General features: G+C 41.7%; 1 protein-coding gene across 1 annotated transcript in view; it reads left to right on the top strand.

The window, feature by feature from the left end:
* Positions 1-13,696, top strand: part of LOC111982683 (LIM domain kinase 1) — a 151,415-nt gene extending 137,719 nt beyond the window's left edge. Inside the window, exons 6-13 of the mRNA XM_070433868.1 lie at positions 3,206-3,584; positions 4,089-4,181; positions 5,445-5,549; positions 6,066-6,131; positions 7,107-7,260; positions 8,038-8,093; positions 9,289-9,446; positions 9,754-13,696. Of these exons, the coding sequence (XP_070289969.1) occupies positions 3,206-3,584; positions 4,089-4,181; positions 5,445-5,549; positions 6,066-6,131; positions 7,107-7,260; positions 8,038-8,093; positions 9,289-9,446; positions 9,754-9,943 (1,201 nt within the window). The 3' untranslated portion in view covers positions 9,944-13,696. The remainder of the gene's footprint in view (positions 1-3,205; positions 3,585-4,088; positions 4,182-5,444; positions 5,550-6,065; positions 6,132-7,106; positions 7,261-8,037; positions 8,094-9,288; positions 9,447-9,753) is intronic.
* Positions 13,697-15,047: the final 1,351 nt, after the last annotated feature.

Genomic DNA, 15,047 nt, shown 5'->3' with positions numbered 1-15,047 from the left:
TTAGTTGAAGATTTCATATAAATCTGTATTTGTTGCGTAATTCTTTCCTTTTCTATTCATACTGTATTTGAGGTTCAAATAAAACTAAACACCATGACTACAACAGCCTGTATTTGTGCGCCTGTAAATGTCACAGAGATTAGTCCTTACGTGATCATGCGTGAGCGCAGGTTGTTGATATCTGGGTGTGGGGCTGAGTGATGGGGAGGCTGGGCTTGGACCGTCAGACAGGGGGGTGGTCAGGGGTCCGCCCACTGTCTCACCCTCTAAACCCCCTGGTCGTGGGGGTCGTGCTCTATGGGTCAGCTGGAGCAGACGACTGGTCTCCTGGATGAGCAGGTCAATCTGGTGGAGCGGAGGAAAAATATGATCAGTGTAGCATTAGCATGTAGCATAACATATAGAATGTAGAATAGCATATAGCATAACATGTAGTATGGCTAAGAGTGTTGATGTTTCCCCTTAGTGTCTATCAACTCCATGCTCTGATGCAGTAGATAAACAAAATGTAAGGACTTAAACTTGGATCTTGTAACATCAAGACTCAAATTTCATTAACATCTAAAATCAATGTCATTGATGTCTATCAGCAACACAAGTAAAGAGATGTCAGTTAGGTTACCTCATCGAGAGGAACATTCCTGATGGGTGTTCCGTTGATCTCCAGGATCCGGTCCCGACATGTATGGAGTTCTTCACATCTGGACTGATCAACTCAGATCCACCCTAGAGAAGGAATGAGAGAACAGCGATAAGCAGTTGTATAATAGAGTTGAAGTCGGAAGTTTACATACACCTTAGCCAAGTACATTTAACTCAGTTTTTCACAATTCCTGACATTTTATCCAAGTAAAAATTCCCTGTTTTAGGTCAGTTAGAATCCCTACTTTATTTTAAGAATGTGAAATGTCAGAATAATAGTAGTGAGAATGACTTTTTTCAGCTTTTTTTTCATTCATCACATTTCCAGTGGTCAGAAGTTTACATTCACTAATTAGTATTTGGTAACATTGCCTTTAAATTGTTAACTGGGTCAAACGTTTCGGGTAGCCTTCCACAAGCTTCCCACAATAAGTTGGTAAATTTTCACCCATTCCTCCTGACAGAAGCTGGTGTAACTGAGTCAGGTATGTAGGCCTCCTTGCTCGCACACGCTTTTTCAGTTCTGCCCACAAATTTTCTATGGGATTGAGGTCAGGGCTTTGTGATGGCCACTCCAATACCTTGACTTTGTTGTCCTTAAGCCATTTTGTCACAACTTTGGAAGTGTGCTTGGGTCATTGCCATTTGGAAGACCCATTTGCGACCAAGCTTTAACTTCCTGACTGATGTCTTGAGAGTTGCTTCAATATATCCACATAACTGTAATTCCTCATGATCGCATCTATTTGTGAAGTGCACCAGTCCCTCCTGCAGCAAAGCACCCCCACAACATGATGCTGCCCCCCCGTGCTTCACGGTTGGGATGGTGTTCTTCAACTTGCAAGTCTCCCCCTTTTTCCTCCAAACATAATGATGGTCATTATGGCCAAACAGTTCTATTTTTTTCCCATCAGACCAGAGGACATTTCTCCAAAAAGTACGATCTTTTTCCCATGTGCAGTTGCAAACTGTAGTCTGGCTTTTTAATGGCGGTTTTGGAGCAGTGGCTTCTCCTGCTTGAGCGGCCTTTCAGGTATGTCGATATAAGACTCATTTTACTGTGGATATAGAACTTTTGTCCCCGTTTCCTCCAGCATCTTCACAAGGTCCTTTGCTGTTGTTCTGGGATTGAGTTGCACTTTTCGCACAAAGTACATTCATCTCGAGGAGACACAACGTGTCTCCTTCCTGAGCGGTATGATGGCTGCGTGGTCCCATGTTGTTTATACTTGCGTACTATTGTTTGTACAGATGAACGTGGTACTTCAGGCATTTGGAAATTGCTCCCAAGGATGAACCAGACTTGTGGAGGTCTACAAAAAAAATTCTCAGGTTTGCTGATTTCTTCTGATTTTCCCATGATGTCAAGCAAAGAGGCACTGAGTTTGAAGGTAGGCCTTGAATACATCCACAGGTACACCTCCAATTGACTCAATGACTCCAGCAGGTATATCTCACTGGTCATCCCCAAAGCCAGCACCTCCTTTGGTCACCTTTCCTTCCAGTTCTCTGCTGCCAATGACTGAAACGAGTTGCAAAAATCGCTGAAGCTGGAGACTTATATTTCCCYCACTAACTTTAAACATCAGCTATCTGAGCAGCTAACCGATCGTTGCAGCTGTACATAGCCCATCTGTAAGTAGCCCACCCAATCTACCTACCTCATCCCCATATTGTTTTTATTTACTTTTCTGCTCTTTTGCACACCAGTATTTCTACTTGCACATCACCATTTGCTCATCTATCACTCCAGTGTTAATTTTCTAAATTGTAATTACTTTGCCACTATGGCCTATTTATTGCCTTACCTCCTCACGCCATTTGCACACACTGTATACAGTATAGACTTACTTTTTTTTCTATTGTGTTATTAACTTTAACTGTACGCTTGTTTATTCCATGTGTAACTCTTTGTTGTTGTTTGTGTCGCCAGGTCGCAGTTGTAAATGAGAACTTGTTCTCAACTAACTTACCTGGTTAAATAAAGGTGAAATAAAAAAATAATCATAAATAAATAAAACTATGAAATAACACATATGGAATCATGTAGTAACCAAAAAAGTGTTAAACATATCAAAATATATTTTAGATTCTTCAAAGTAGACACCTTTGCCTTGATGACAGCTTTGCGCACTATTGGCATTCTCTCAACCAGCTTCATGAGGTAGTTACCTGGAATGCATTTCAATTAACAGGTGTGCCTTGTTCAACCTTAATTTGTGGAATTTCTTTCCTTCTTAATGCGTTTGAGCCAATCAGTTGTGTTGTGACATGGTAGGGGTTATATACAGAAGATCGCCCTATTTGGTAAAATACCAAGTCCATATTATGGTAAGAACAGCTCAAATAAGCAAACAGAAACGACAGTCCATTATTACGTTATTGAAGGTCAGTCAATCCGGAAAATTTCAAGGAACTTCAGTTCTTCAGTGAAATGGATGAGCAATTACATATGTAACTGCAGTCATGCTGTCGCTCCCATTTCCTAATTAGTCTATAACAATAATTGCTGCTAGAATGGTGCCTTATGACAGGGTTGGCAGTACCATTTAACACTGTGAAACACAATATGGATGCGCGTCAGTTATACTGTGAGACTGACTGATGATTGCTTCTCCACCTGTTCCATCTTTCTCTCTTTTTCCTTCTCTCTGCCTCTCACTCACTCCCTCGCTCTTATTTTATCTCTTTCTCCCTCTCTCTTTCTCTCTTTCTCTGTTTCTCTATCTTCCTCTCGGCCCTATCTCTCCAGGCGAAGCTACAGTATTGATAAGTCTCCGTGCTCCAGTAACGCAGCGTCCCCTCTCTCTCAGAGGAAGGACTTTAACCGCTCCGAGTCACTGCGGGTTGTCTCCAACAGTCGAATGCACCGGATCTTCCGGCCCTCAGACCTCATCCATGGAGAGGTGCTGGGAAAAGGCTGCTTTGGACAGGCCATCAAGGTAAACACACCAACCTCTACACACTCTGGTTTTGATTTGTTGACTGATGACTTGGGTATGACTTGGCCATTGTCTGTTCAACTGTCCTCTTTGTTAAAGATGACCTTGGAAAAGCAACTCATTTTGGGGGACAGTTCCAACACCTTAAAAATCCCACTTCACACTACTAAATGTGTGTCAAACATTACTGCGTAGGAGCAATATATTCTGTATTCAAAAGTTCCAGAAGATGGCAGCATTGAGATGTTTTACAGAATGGCCTCTGATGTAACCAGAATGTACAGTAGCCTATATGTCTGCATCTGCTGCTTGGAAGATGCATTCAAGCAGGGAGCAAATATCAGCTTTGAGAGGGGGACAACATATATCCAGAGTTTTTATACCTTAACAGTTCTTAACAAATTCCCAGACGTTGCCTGTTAGGGTGAAATTAGCTTTGAACGGAAAGTGTCCCCATGCCCTGTGGCGCAGGCTGATGACATCACGCTGTGTGTGTTTCTGCAGGTGACCCACAGAGAGACAGGGGAGGTGATGGTGATGAAGGAGCTGATTCGTTTTGATGACGAGACACAGATGACATTCCTAAAAGAGGTGGGAGTAACTTGACTTCTTTTGCCTTTGTTGATGTGTCACCATCAGGGTTCAACGGGATCAATTCAGGAGATACATTCATATTCTAAATTCAATTTGCTTAAGAATGATTTCAGAAGATTTTAAATTGGTCTTATATATTAACGGTTTATGAAGGCACACCATCCATCTCTTTCTCTTACTCCAATGATTTGAACGACCACAGTCAATGACAAACTTTGTGCTTGTCCCAAAGAGCTCCCACTTCTTCTAAGAACAATACAATCCTGTGCTATGTGTCTACAGCACATGTATCATCAATAACAATGCTTTGGCTTAGTTTACTGACAGAGATCACCTACCATGTTTCCAACCCTGGCCACTATTGTTAACCCTCCTGGGCTAGGTTTACCACAGAATGCAGTTTGTCAAACTCTGAATGTCATGTTTAGATGATCGTCATACACACCCCTACAGCTTGTAAAAAGTACACCACCCTAATTAGGCTATGAGGGGTGCTTTTTAAAACCGTTGGCCTTTTTGGCCTTGGTGGCCATTTTAAATCATAGCCTTTAAAGAGTTTTCTCCTTTCCTTGACTTCACAGTAGCTTATGTAATGTGTACCTGCTTTAGGAGCTAATCAGTTCGTCTCGCTCTGGGAGGCTGTAATAACCACGTATTACTCCTCTTTCTTGTTACAAGTATGTCAAGTTAATGACAGGAGAGGAGACATCTTGTATGTTTTAGACCAGGAAGAAATGGTTATAGACTAAAATCAAGGTCTGGAAGGAGGAAGTTCTATCTCACAGAGACCCTCAGGGCGGGAGACAAGGAGGTCTAAGTCTTTCACTAATTATCTAGCTACCCACCCAGTTCATTTAACTAAATACTGCCTTTACTAAACCCACACAACACAACCACTCCCCCCAGCTCCTAGATGATGGGTCTTTATGAGGAGTCAGGGCTAGGACAATAACTAACATTTAAACCAAAAAGAACTTCCAAGACTTAAAAGGTGTACCCTCCTCCCTCTCCAGGTGCTGTCTCTTATACACATCTAGATGTGTATAAGAGACAGGTGTGTGTGTGTGTGTGTGTGTGTGTAGGATTGTAGTACTTTGTTGCATGCACTTCTGTATGGGTGTGCCACCGCACCTGGTTGGGTGGCTGTGTGTCCCCATGAGTGCATAGTTGCGTGTTGTACATTGTGTCTCAGATTCATCAGAGGATACAGGATTAGGATTAGAGAGCCTCTCTTTAGTTTTAATCACTGGTGTTTATGTTCTGTGAAACATCCAGAGTCTGATTCTATCCTTGTTTTGTCTTACTAACAAGGACACCAACTACCCATGGAACCAGAGAGTGAGCTTTGCTAAAGACATCGCTGCAGGAATGGTGAGTGAATGATCCATGCCTAATAGAATGTATAGAATGCCTCTAGAATGGGTCTTTTCAGGACCAGGGCACCATGGGCTCACTGCTGCAGTCAGAGAAACTGCAGTGCAGTGGTGGTGAATAGAATAACAGAGACAGTGCAGTCAAACTAACCATGCTCACACTGCCCTCTAATGGAGATCTAGAGGAAGTGTAACAGCAGTGTTGATCATGTGTAGAAGAATTTCCCTATATGAAAATTACATCTTGAATTCCTTCTGGATTAAGGCATCATGGGTAGTCATAGTGTGTTGCCTTTGATTTGGGTTTACAGTGATGAATATAGCACATAGCACATAGCACATAGCACATATAGAATTTACAAAGGCTTTACTCTGAAAAGGGTTTGAGAGAAGGAGCAACAACAATGCACATTTGTTCCACTAGGCACTGGTTTGAGGTTTAGGCTTAATACCTAACTCTTGTTTTCTTTCTCTCTCTCTCTTTCCATCCCTCTCTCTTCTCTCCATCTTCCAGTCATATCTGCATTCCATGAACATAATCCACCGCGACCTGAACTCATACAACTGTCTTGTCAGAGAGGTGAGTAAAGAGATGTTAGGTGTGTTCTCTCTAAAGGGTGTGTGTTTTCTTTGAGGATTAAGACTTTGCACCTGTATGTCTAGATCACATWCAGGTTTGTCTCTCGTTGAGAGAGATGTGACAATGGAGATTCCTTGACGTTAGAAAACAGAGAAACCTTTGTTAGGGTAAAGTACTGGACAGTAGAGCCGCCCTTYTTAAATCAGAGGCCTTACAGGACTAGTGACATGCCATGTACTGTACACTTCTTCACCTAGACCTGTTCAAATAGAAGGTAGAAAACATATCAATTTCTATGAACTGACAAGGTAAACATCCATTTTGAAGAAAACACTGGATAAAGATATTGTGTCCTAATGTATTAGATAAACAGACCAGGATGAGGATTCCTATGTCCTGTATAGTATTTGATAAAACACTAACCCGGAGATCTGATAGGGTTATATTGAACCTGAATAAGCAGGTGACTAGTCTGGGATCTCTGGGGTATTCTGTATTGACAGGTGTTATCTCACTGACACACTGTCTTCCTGTCTGTCTGTGTTTTTACCTCTCAAAGTCAACAGTCATAGTATTCACTCTCTTTATTCCTCTATGTTGTTGAGTGTGCCCTCTCTATCTTTCTCTCTCTCTCCAACTGGCATTTGTCTTTATGTCTGTGGTAAGATGTATAGTCTTGTAGGTAGGTTTGCAGTGTGTTTGGTATTCTAAGTATTGTCATGCAGTAGATGTGACTCTGTCTGTGTGTCCTCTGTCTCCCTGCAGAATACCAGTATGGTGGTGGCAGACTWTGGGCTGGTGTTGTTAGTATTGTGTTGTACTAGATGTAACTCTGTCTGCTCTGTTTGTCCCCTCTCTGTCTCCCTGCAGAATAACAGTGTGGTGGTGGCAGACTTTGGGCTGGTGTTGTTAGTATTGTGTTGTACTAGATGTAACTCTGTCTGCTCTGTTTGTCCCCTCTCTGTCTCCCTGCAGAATAACAGTGTGGTGGTGGCAGACTTTGGGCTGGCTCGGCTGATGGTGGAAGACAAGATCCAGGACAAGAGTCTCCTGCAGAAGAAACCTGACCGCAGGAAGAGATACACTGTAGTGGGCAACCCCTACTGGATGGCCCCGGAGATGATCCACGGTATGTTGGTGTGTGTAGGCGTGTGCGCGTGTGTGTGTATTCAGGGCAGTGGTGGAGAAAGTACCCAATTGTCATACTTGAGTAAAAGTAAAGATACCTTAATAGAAATCTACTCAAGTAAAAGTGAAAGTCACCCAGTAAATAMTACTTGAGTAAACGTATTTGGTTTTAAATATACTTAAGTATCAAAAGTAAAAGTATAAATMATTTCAAATTATTTTTATTAAGCAAACCAGATGGCACCATTTTCTTGTTTTTATTTTTATTTACACATAGCCAAAGGCACACTCCAACACTCAGACATMATTTACAAACGAAGCATGTGTGTTTAGTGAGTCCGCTAGATCAGAGGCAGTAGGGATGACCAGGATTGTTCTCTTGATAAGTGTGTGAATTGGACCATTTTCCTGTCCTGCTAAGCATTCAAAATGTAACTAGTACTTTTGGGTGTCAGGGAAAATGTATGGAGTAAAAAGTACATTATTTTCTTTAGGAATGTAGTAAAGTAAAAGTTGTCAAAAATATAAATAGTAAAGTACACACAACCCCAAAACCTACTTAGGTACTACTTTAAAGTATTTTTACTCAAGTACTTTACACCACTGGTTCAGGGTCGATCTATTTTAACCATTGCTTGAATTGCATTTAAATCGAATGACAACCATATGGCTTTTAAACAGAAAAATGTGAATTCTTCAGTTGTTTCAACTCCACATACTGTAATACATTATGTCAGTACTCTGAAACCAATAGCCTCACGAGTGTCTTCTCTCACAGGGAAAAGCTATGATGAAAAGGTGGACATCTTTTCCTTCGGGATCATGCTTTGTGAGGTGAGTGCCCGTGACAGCAGAATATGAACGTAATCCCTGCTGCTGAGAAAGTCAAATAGTCGAAAGTATTCATATTCCTCATTAAATCCTTTTGAGTTATGTTAAAATAGAGAGACCAAGCAGCATGGTAACCATTAGKGTTGGTCCTAGCAGCACTGTGTTGAACTACTCTGTTGTCAGAGATGCAGTGAGTCTATCTCCACATGGATGTCATTAGGCAGGGACTCCACAGAGGCAGGATTACAGAGGGGAAATTCTCTTTAAGTGGTGGGTGACTGATAGGGACTGGGGCTACCTGTAGTCTAGCTAGCTGATCTGACGCCGTTTGGTGGTCCCTTGGGGCCCATTGGGCATACCCTCAGTCCCTCTATGATTGGTATACTCTGTTATTGTGGACTCCCTTACCCCTGGGCCTGGAGTTTCACAACAGTAAGTCAGATGTACATGTAGGATCTTCATTTCACCTATATTGTCACAGCAAAATAATCCTGCAGCAACAGGATTTGAATGGTTAGTCCATAATGTTGTTTGATTGGTGGCTAGGCCATTAGCTGGCCAAAAGCAGGCTACATGGAAAGTGAAATAATGTTAATATAACGATCTGTTAGTGTGGGTTTCCAGTGAATTTATGTCAATCACAAAGTTCTATTGCATTTCCTACAGTGCATGAAAAATCTCAGCAACAAAAGAGTGATCGAATTAAGATCTTACATCTGTAGGCCCTCCCGAGTGGCGCAGTGGTGTAAGGCACTGCATGTCATTGCTAGAGGCATCACTACAGACCCTGGTTCGATTCCAGGCTGTATCACAACTGGCCATGATTGGGAGTCCCATAAGGCGGCGCACATGTGGTCCAGCGTCATCCCGGTTAGGGTTTGGCCGGGTTAGGCCGTCATTGTAAATAAGAATTTCTTCTTGACTTGCCTAGTTAAATAAAGGTTAAATAAATAAAAAATGTATAATAAAATGAGAATCTGGCGAGCAGTCGTGATGTCTGATATTAGTTTATGACTAATGATCCAGCTTCATAACTGGTGTTATAACTAGTCTGAGGTTGTTGCCCTAGCATATACAACAGTGTCTTTTGCCCTTTCCTTACTGTGTACCTCTCCCTCACTCCCTCGCTTTCTATCTCGCTCTCTTTTTCTTTCTTTCTCTCGCTCTACCTCTACCTCTCCCTACCTCCTACCTCCAGATCATTGGTAGGGTGAATGCAGACCCAGACTACTTGCCCAGGGCCCATGACTTTGGGCTGAATGTGACAGGCTTCTTAGAGCACTTCTGTCCTCCAGACTGTCCCCCAGCCTTCTTCCCTATGGCTGCCCTCTGCTGTGACCTGGATGCTGAGAAACGGTGAGTGTGTAGTCTGACACTGACCTGAGTCATGTATCACCATGCTGTGTGAGATTTTTTGGGGTGTAGATTACTAAAGTTTACTTTCTGTACACGGATTATGTAAACAGGAACACTTTTCCAGGTATTTGTCTATAAAGTTACTTATGAGTGTGAACTGTATTCTAACTTTGATTGTTTGATAATACTATACATGTTGAGTGTTGGTTTATTATAAGTCTCCTGTCCCATTGCTGCCATGGTAACTGACTTATGTGATCTAGGTTGACATCACTAACCTATGACTGATTGGCTCTTCTGTCTGTAGCCCCGCCTTCACCAAGTTGGAGGGGTGGCTGGAGAACCTGAAGATGCACCTGGAGATCCGCCTGCCGGTGGTGTCCGAGCTCGACACGCTACACAAAGCGTTCTGGGGAAACCACACCGCCCCCACCATGGCTTGCACCGCCATGCGGTCCGAGAACGGCCTGCCCCCACACCCCGAGACTCCGGAGTAGAAGGGATCTGTAACAGAGTGGAATGCTGCTGGTCTCAGCCCATGAGAGTGGGCAGAGAGAGGGGGTTATGGTGGTAATTGAGGAGGGTAGTAGAGCCTCTGGCAATGGAGTAGTTGCATTGCATTGTCCAGGGAGGGGTGAGGCAGGAGCTCTGTACGTACCTCCTCATGCCACAGCAGTCAGTGGTCATATAGGCTAACAGTGGGCTGTTGATAGGCTGTATAGACTCAGGGGGAACCGAGGAAGGGAAAAGCCAGCCTTGCCTAAAGGCACTCACTCATTCAACTCCAACCAAGAGAGACTCACTCAGACTACCATTACCACTACCATAGCTTCAGTCTCATGATTGCTGTACCTTAACTGAATGTCAGGCTGGTAACTGCTAGCTAGCAGTATCAGTCAATCCCAGCTGTGAAATCATCCATCTTAACACTCATGTCATCTYTATCTTATTGAGATGGTGTTCAAGCATTTTCAGATCTCTTTCAGTCTCTTAAAAAAAAAAAGATGCTTCAGCCTCATTGGTAGGTGTCCCTCCTCCAGAGTATTTGTACAATATCATGTGTTTGAAAAGTATTCCTCTGTGTGACTTTGGTTTGATTTAATTTGATGATATCAAAACCACTTTTTGAAATGCTAAAGGAAGGGGCCTTTTATGTGGATAATACGAAACACATAAGTTGAGATACACAATCCAGATGTACAATATAATCGAGCAAAGGCTTTTGAGCATAAACAAAAAGCTTTTTAAACACTGCATGACTGTAAATAGCCCTGTCTGTGTCCAGTAAGCCTAGTCTGTTGTCTCCTCCTCTCCCCCTCTACTGGTGAAAGGTGTGTCACAAATGGCATCCTGTTCCCTTTATAGTGCACTGCTTAAGACCAGTTCCTAAAGTGTATTACCAAAGTAGTGCACTATACGGTGCCATTTGGGATGCATTCTGAAAGTGATGCCCCTKGTAGTGTAGAACACATGGTCCATGAATGACTGTTCCTTCTCTCACTGTGCAGCACTGACTTGACTTTGAGGTAAACTTCTTTCATACCTTTGGTACATTTTTCCATTTCATATGAGTTTATTACTCTCTTTTTCCTTCTCATTCACGTCGAGGTGAAATCTTATGTATTCAAACTCAACCCACCCAATGTATATAGCCGGTGATAATATCATATTGTAAATGTTTTAAATATTCTAAATGTACAGACATATTTTGTATACTTATAATGTATGCTACATTGCCATATTTTTATTGGGCTACCTGTTGAAATGAAGGAGAATAAGAAAAGTCAGGCAGTGGTAGCTGATATGGAGCAGATAACTTTCGACAGGGATGATGACTTCCTGCCTCGGGTTGCCATGGTGACAGACAGTGGTAGGGGGCTTTTAGGAAGTTAATGCGAAGTAAGAGAGCATCTTAGGGTCCTAGCTCACTCCTACCGACCATCACTGTAAGTGTAAGYATTCTCACAAGATGTGTCCCATTTACTCCCGTCGTCTCCTCTCTGCATATCAAGTTATTTTGTTTACATCAGCCTTTGATCTGGTCTAGACTCCAGAGAGTGCCCTGACTATGACCTTGGATATAACTACTCTGTGGGTATCGCCTCAATTGAATGCAATCATAACAAGAGAATCAACACAGTCACAAAATTAAGGTTATGTAGTTTGGCATTTTATGCCAAGCCACATTTACCGTTTATTTTTCTCAAAAGAAATTGAGGATAATTTGTTAGTTGTTACTATAGAGCTCTWTAGTCATCCATAGCAGGGTGGATGTGTTGTGGAAGTTGGAGACAGCCAGACAGTCACATCATAGTGTCTCTCTGACCACAAGCCTCTCTGTCCTACAGTACATGGAGACAAACTTAGTCACAATACAAGTCTCCTCTACATGGAACTCCCTATGGGAGGCCCTCTGTTTACACACAAACTGCTWGCTGTAAATAATATCTGTATTGTATGTCTGTCGTTATGCATCTCATACTACACTCTCTTGAAAATAATCTCTTTGACTATATGTGAATCTTTCTCTTGAACACATTGTCACTCATTCTCTCACGCGTGTTCTTTTTCCATCAAACATTTTCTCTATTCCCTCTTTTCCTACTTGAAGATGAGCTGCATGGTGTACTTGCTATTGCGATCACTTCTGCTGTAAAACCAAGCTATTCTTTTCATTTTAAAGCTAAAATTGTGATTGAAAGGAAAAAAGGAAAGAAAGAAAGAGTCAGGAAAGAGTGTACAGACAGAGACAGGAAAGAGTGTACAGACAGAGACAGGAAAGAGTGTACAGACAGAGACAGGAAAGAGTGTACAGACAGAGACAGGAAAAAAGACAAAAGAAATTTAAAAAACACAGCATCACTTTTTATATATAATGACTGAAATCTTTTTGTATAGATTTGAGTACTTTGATTTGCACTTTCAATTTTGGGTTACTTGTGATAAAGAACTAAAATGACGGTTGATAATATGAATGCAAGTCACTGATGGAGCCTTTCAATTAAATTGTAAATGTGTCCTGGGAAATTATTCCTTCTTTGTAGCAAACCAGAGTTAGGTGTCCATTCTGATGCCTGCAGGTATTGATTATTAGATAACTCTAATGTCATAGCATGTCTGTGTCTAACTTGGTTCTCATTTCAGACATATCCTCAACTTTAAAAACATAGTACATGCAACATTGAGGGGTTCAAAARAGATACCTCACAGGCCTACCTTCTAATTGTCCAAACTATTCAGCCTTGTTAGTTAAAATTCTTCTAGTTTGCTACAGAGAGGATGAGAACCATGGTCTGTCTGCTGCCTATAGACCGATCCTTTGTGAATTAAGTTCTGTGTCTTCTTGACTGTTTCACCTTACTGTGATGTCCAGAAAGGGTTAAACCACTGTTAGTCTGTCATCAAAAGAGAGCACTTGTACGGTGCCTTTTTCACATTATTGTGCCGACCCGAACAGTATTGAGCTGGCTAGATATCTTCCTTTCCAAAACGATACCAGAAACATGGGTGGATGTGAAACAAGGCCAGTGTAGTGCACATCTGTTTGGCTTGTCATGGAATCGGCTCAGTTGTGTGAAAAGGGTATACTTACTGGCCTATTCAATCACCAAAATCACAGTAGTACAATAAGCCTCCAATGAGCATGCAGTCCTCTACCTACCTGTCAATGTATAAATCAGTACAGAAAATATCTCTCTTATGCACAACTTCTGCTAATGTGTTTATCAATGGGCATGTATGGGAATTCAATTGAAGTATGTATGGGACTTTGCCATGTTTGTAAATATGTATCACCATGTATGTCAAAGCCACATTGTCAAGCATGTGTATGGATGAGAATGTGTCAGCAGCACTTCTTTGCAAAGGATCCTTACCGCTGAACAATATGCTGTGCCTTTGTTTTAAAGCTAGCCTTGCCAACGACTCGAAACGCGTTTGTTTGAACTGATTTTTTTGTGTAAAATTCAAACCTGATGATAATGAATGGATTTAACATCCTTGCTGATATTTTGTTTTATTATGAGATTTTCCTCTTGTTCTATTTCATATTTATATTTTCCATATTTCTCMATTTTTGATATCTTAGGGATTATGGTTCATTTTATTTTCCTTTTATTTRAAAAACAAAAACAACACAAGCTGTGAACTTTTCTGCACTTTAATCCTGAACGTGAACATTGAGAACCCTAGAGGACCACTGTATTTCATCACAGCTGGAATAAACGTGTTGCTCCTTTTAATGAAATTGATCAGTGTGTGATTTATTGTATAATTATTTATATCCTTTACATTTGATATGACTACTATACAAAAAAGTACTACTGGAGGAGGAGGAGATTGTGTATGCAATGGAGGCACATTGCATACACAGACATCAGACATCACCTCAGTGCRATACTTTCATTTTCTCACTGAAGTTAAGTAGGCTACTGTATGACTTAATGTAATTAATAMATTTTGCTTTTGCGCTCAAGAATTAACTCATTTCAAATGACCTGAATAGCTGAAAAAACATTTTTCTCTTCTACCAACAGGTTATATTTTCCTCCACAGTAGAGATGGCCATGCCTCCTGGAAAGCCACTGAGTGTGTATGCTTTTGTTCTAGTCCTGCTCTAACACATCTTATTCAGCTACAGTAATCGTGTTCCTGGTGAGCAGCTGTGATTGATAATTAAGTATTTAATATCYATTATTGAAAATGTTGTTATGAAGAAGCAGTCATTATAAAATGTCAATAGACTATCCAAAATATGACATTAATTGTGCCACACTGGCTACCCAGACTCCTTGCTCCGGYCAAACACTTTGCCACGCCCACAGACGTTCGTTTCGYATGTAGCGAACGACAGAGCATGGAATAAGTTAGTGTGAATCGAACCGTCGGGCTAGTTTTTATTGTATTTAACTAGGCAAGTCAGTTAATTAAGAACAAATTCTTATTTACAATGACGGCCTACAGTGGGTTAACTGCCTTGTTTAGGGGCAGAACGACAGATGTTTACCTTGTCAGGTCGGGGATTTGATCCAGCATTATTTCGGTTACTGGCCTAACACTCTAACCACTAGGCTACCTACCGCCCCAATATAGCCTAACCTACATGTACACTCTTATTACGTAATGAATGCAAACTTGACAATGCAACCTTCCTCCCTGCGGAGGGAAGGGTACATTTCTCAGGCACACGTGACCATATCCATCCTGCTCATCCATGTGCGATTGTTTTCATTCCGATGGTGGTGCAGGCTGTGCCGCGTGACGTCACGGTAAATCTGGCTGGGCAGTACTGCTACTGAACAGTGCGCTGTTAAAATCGCTTCACACAGAAGCTGCCATTCAGTGTTTTTGCACTTTAGAATAGGCATCGGTGCAAGGAACAGCAGTGRAAGACGAAGTGTAACATTTAATATAGGGTAGGTTTGTCGCAAACCTCTCCGAATCCTCATTGTCCTGCACAATAAACACACGGAATACACCACGTAAACCCCAAACSGAGGCTTGAAGAGTGTTGGCATAGCATTCATTCATACTGCAATTGCAAAATGGAAAATTCGTCTTCCAACAACCGGTTTAGGACAACAATGTTCAACCACGGTGAGT

This window comes from Salvelinus sp. IW2-2015, linkage group LG22 (genome assembly GCF_002910315.2).
Source record: "Salvelinus sp. IW2-2015 linkage group LG22, ASM291031v2, whole genome shotgun sequence".
NCBI lineage: Eukaryota > Metazoa > Chordata > Actinopteri > Salmoniformes > Salmonidae > Salvelinus > Salvelinus sp. IW2-2015.
The sequence above is the reverse complement of the archived record's forward strand: the minus strand, read 5'-3'. Positions and strand labels throughout refer to the sequence as shown.